General features: G+C 31.0%; 1 protein-coding gene across 1 annotated transcript in view; it reads right to left on the bottom strand.

Annotated features, from left to right (window-relative positions):
- Positions 1-516: 516 nt before the first annotated feature.
- Positions 517-2,010, bottom strand: part of LOC111084227 (arfGAP with SH3 domain, ANK repeat and PH domain-containing protein-like) — a 3,101-nt gene continuing 1,607 nt past the window's right edge. Inside the window, exons 2-3 of the mRNA XM_022380996.1 lie at positions 1,226-1,312; positions 517-644 (exon numbers count right to left, since the gene is read on the bottom strand). Coding sequence (XP_022236704.1) covers positions 538-644; positions 1,226-1,312 — 194 coding nt within the window. The 3' untranslated portion in view covers positions 517-537. The remainder of the gene's footprint in view (positions 645-1,225; positions 1,313-2,010) is intronic.

Here is a 2,010-nt window from a genome sequence, read left to right as displayed (position 1 = left end):
AAATGAAAGATTAACATACTTAAGTACAGCCTATACAAAGTACAAATATGAATGTGAGAATCTTACCAACAATCAAATGAAAGATTAACATACTTAAGTACAGCCTATACAAAGTAAAAACATAAATGTGAGAGTCTTACCAACAATCAAATGAAATATTAACATACTTAAGTACAGCCTATACAAAGTACAAATATGAATGTGAGAGTCTTACCAACATTCAGGTGAAAGATTAACATACTTACGTACAGCGCATACGAAGTAAAAACATAAATGTGAGAGTCTTACCAACAATCAAATGAAATATTAACATACTTAAGTACAGCCTATACAAAGTACAAATATGAATGTGAGAATCTTACCAATAATCAAATGAAATATTAACATACTTAAGTACAGCCTATACGAAGTACAAATATGAATGTGAGAATCTTACCAACATTCAGGTGAAAGATTATCATACTTAAGTACAGCCTATACGAAGTAAAAACATAAATGTGAGAGTCTTACCAACATTCAGGTGAAAGATTAACACACTTAAATGAAGCCCATATGAAGTAAAAACGTGAATATGAGACTTACAAGAATCTTCATCAACTGCGTAAGTTCTTTGGTCACAATTGAGAAATTTATAAATGCAGTACCTAAAAATATAATGAACAATTCTCATAAAAATATTTTTTCATTGTATAATGCACTATTTAAGCCATTTAAAAATTATTAATATTGTAATTTCCATTTAATTTACAAAAAAAATTGCACTTAAAACTGAAACATCTGTATCTTAACTAGTCTATTTAAACAGATGCACTGTTATCATGCTTGAAACAATTCCTCAGAAACAGACAAAGGAATAACCAAGTTTACAAAGAAAATGATGTGTTTCCCAAGTTAAGACAGATTTTAAGTATTACTGTTGAACCTTGAAACAAACAGACGGAAGAAACAAGGTTTATGAAGAAGACAGTGAGTTTCCTAAGCTAAGACAAGACTCAGTTTTTATATATTACTGTTGAATACTAAAACACTCCTTTAGGAACAGACAGAGAAGTAACCAGATCTACAGGGAAAACAGTGTGTTTCCTGAGGTAAGACCTTGTCAGTTTTTATATATTACTGTTGGGTACTGAGATTCAACAAGTTAGTGAAACTCTAGCCACATCATCAGTAATTCAAGTACAATACGAATTAAGGAACTAGATTTCTGTTCTATACTTTCACCTACTTATGTCAGGTTCCTGGTCTTTGATGTTAGCACTGGTTCCCAATCGCTCAAGTGCTTTGGACAGATAGATCTCATTGTCCACATGGGCTAAAATAATGATGAAAAAGTGGTGATAATTCACATAATTTATCAATTATCATGACATTAAGTAATAAATGCTAAATTAGAGTAAACTTATATTACCTTGATAACATGTTGTAATGAAGTACAGTAAGTGTTACTGATTATACTGTCATTTTATCATGAAGTACAGTAAGTGTTATTGATTATACTGACATGTTGTCATGAAGTACAGTCAGCCTCCACCATTATACTGTCACATTATCATAAAGCACAATAGGTCTGGGTGATTATATTCTCACATTATTTTAAAGTACAGTCAGTCTTTGCAATTATACTGTCATATTATGAAGTACAATAAGTATTATTGATTATACTGTCATTTTGTAATAAAGTACAGTAATTGTTATTGATTATACCGTCATTTTGTCATGAAGTACAGTAAGTGTTACTGATTATTCTGTCATTTTGTCATGAAGTTCAGTAAGTGTTATTGATTATTCTGTCATTTTGTCATGAAGTACAGTAAGTGTTACTGATTATACTGACATGTCATGAAGTACAAAGATGGTTATCTCCTGAACCAGTATACACAACTAATCATAATGAGAGGGTCATACATAAAGGTGATGTTTCACACTAAACCAGAAGGCACCTAATAGAAGTGATGTTCCACATTAAACTAGAAGGCACCTACATGGGTTGGACAAAATAATGGAAACACC

This window comes from Limulus polyphemus, unplaced genomic scaffold (genome assembly GCF_000517525.1).
Source record: "Limulus polyphemus unplaced genomic scaffold, Limulus_polyphemus-2.1.2 Scaffold14914, whole genome shotgun sequence".
NCBI classification, from domain to species: Eukaryota; Metazoa; Arthropoda; class Merostomata; order Xiphosura; family Limulidae; genus Limulus; species Limulus polyphemus.
Note: the sequence above shows the minus strand (reverse complement) of the source record. Positions and strands in the feature narration are given on the sequence as shown.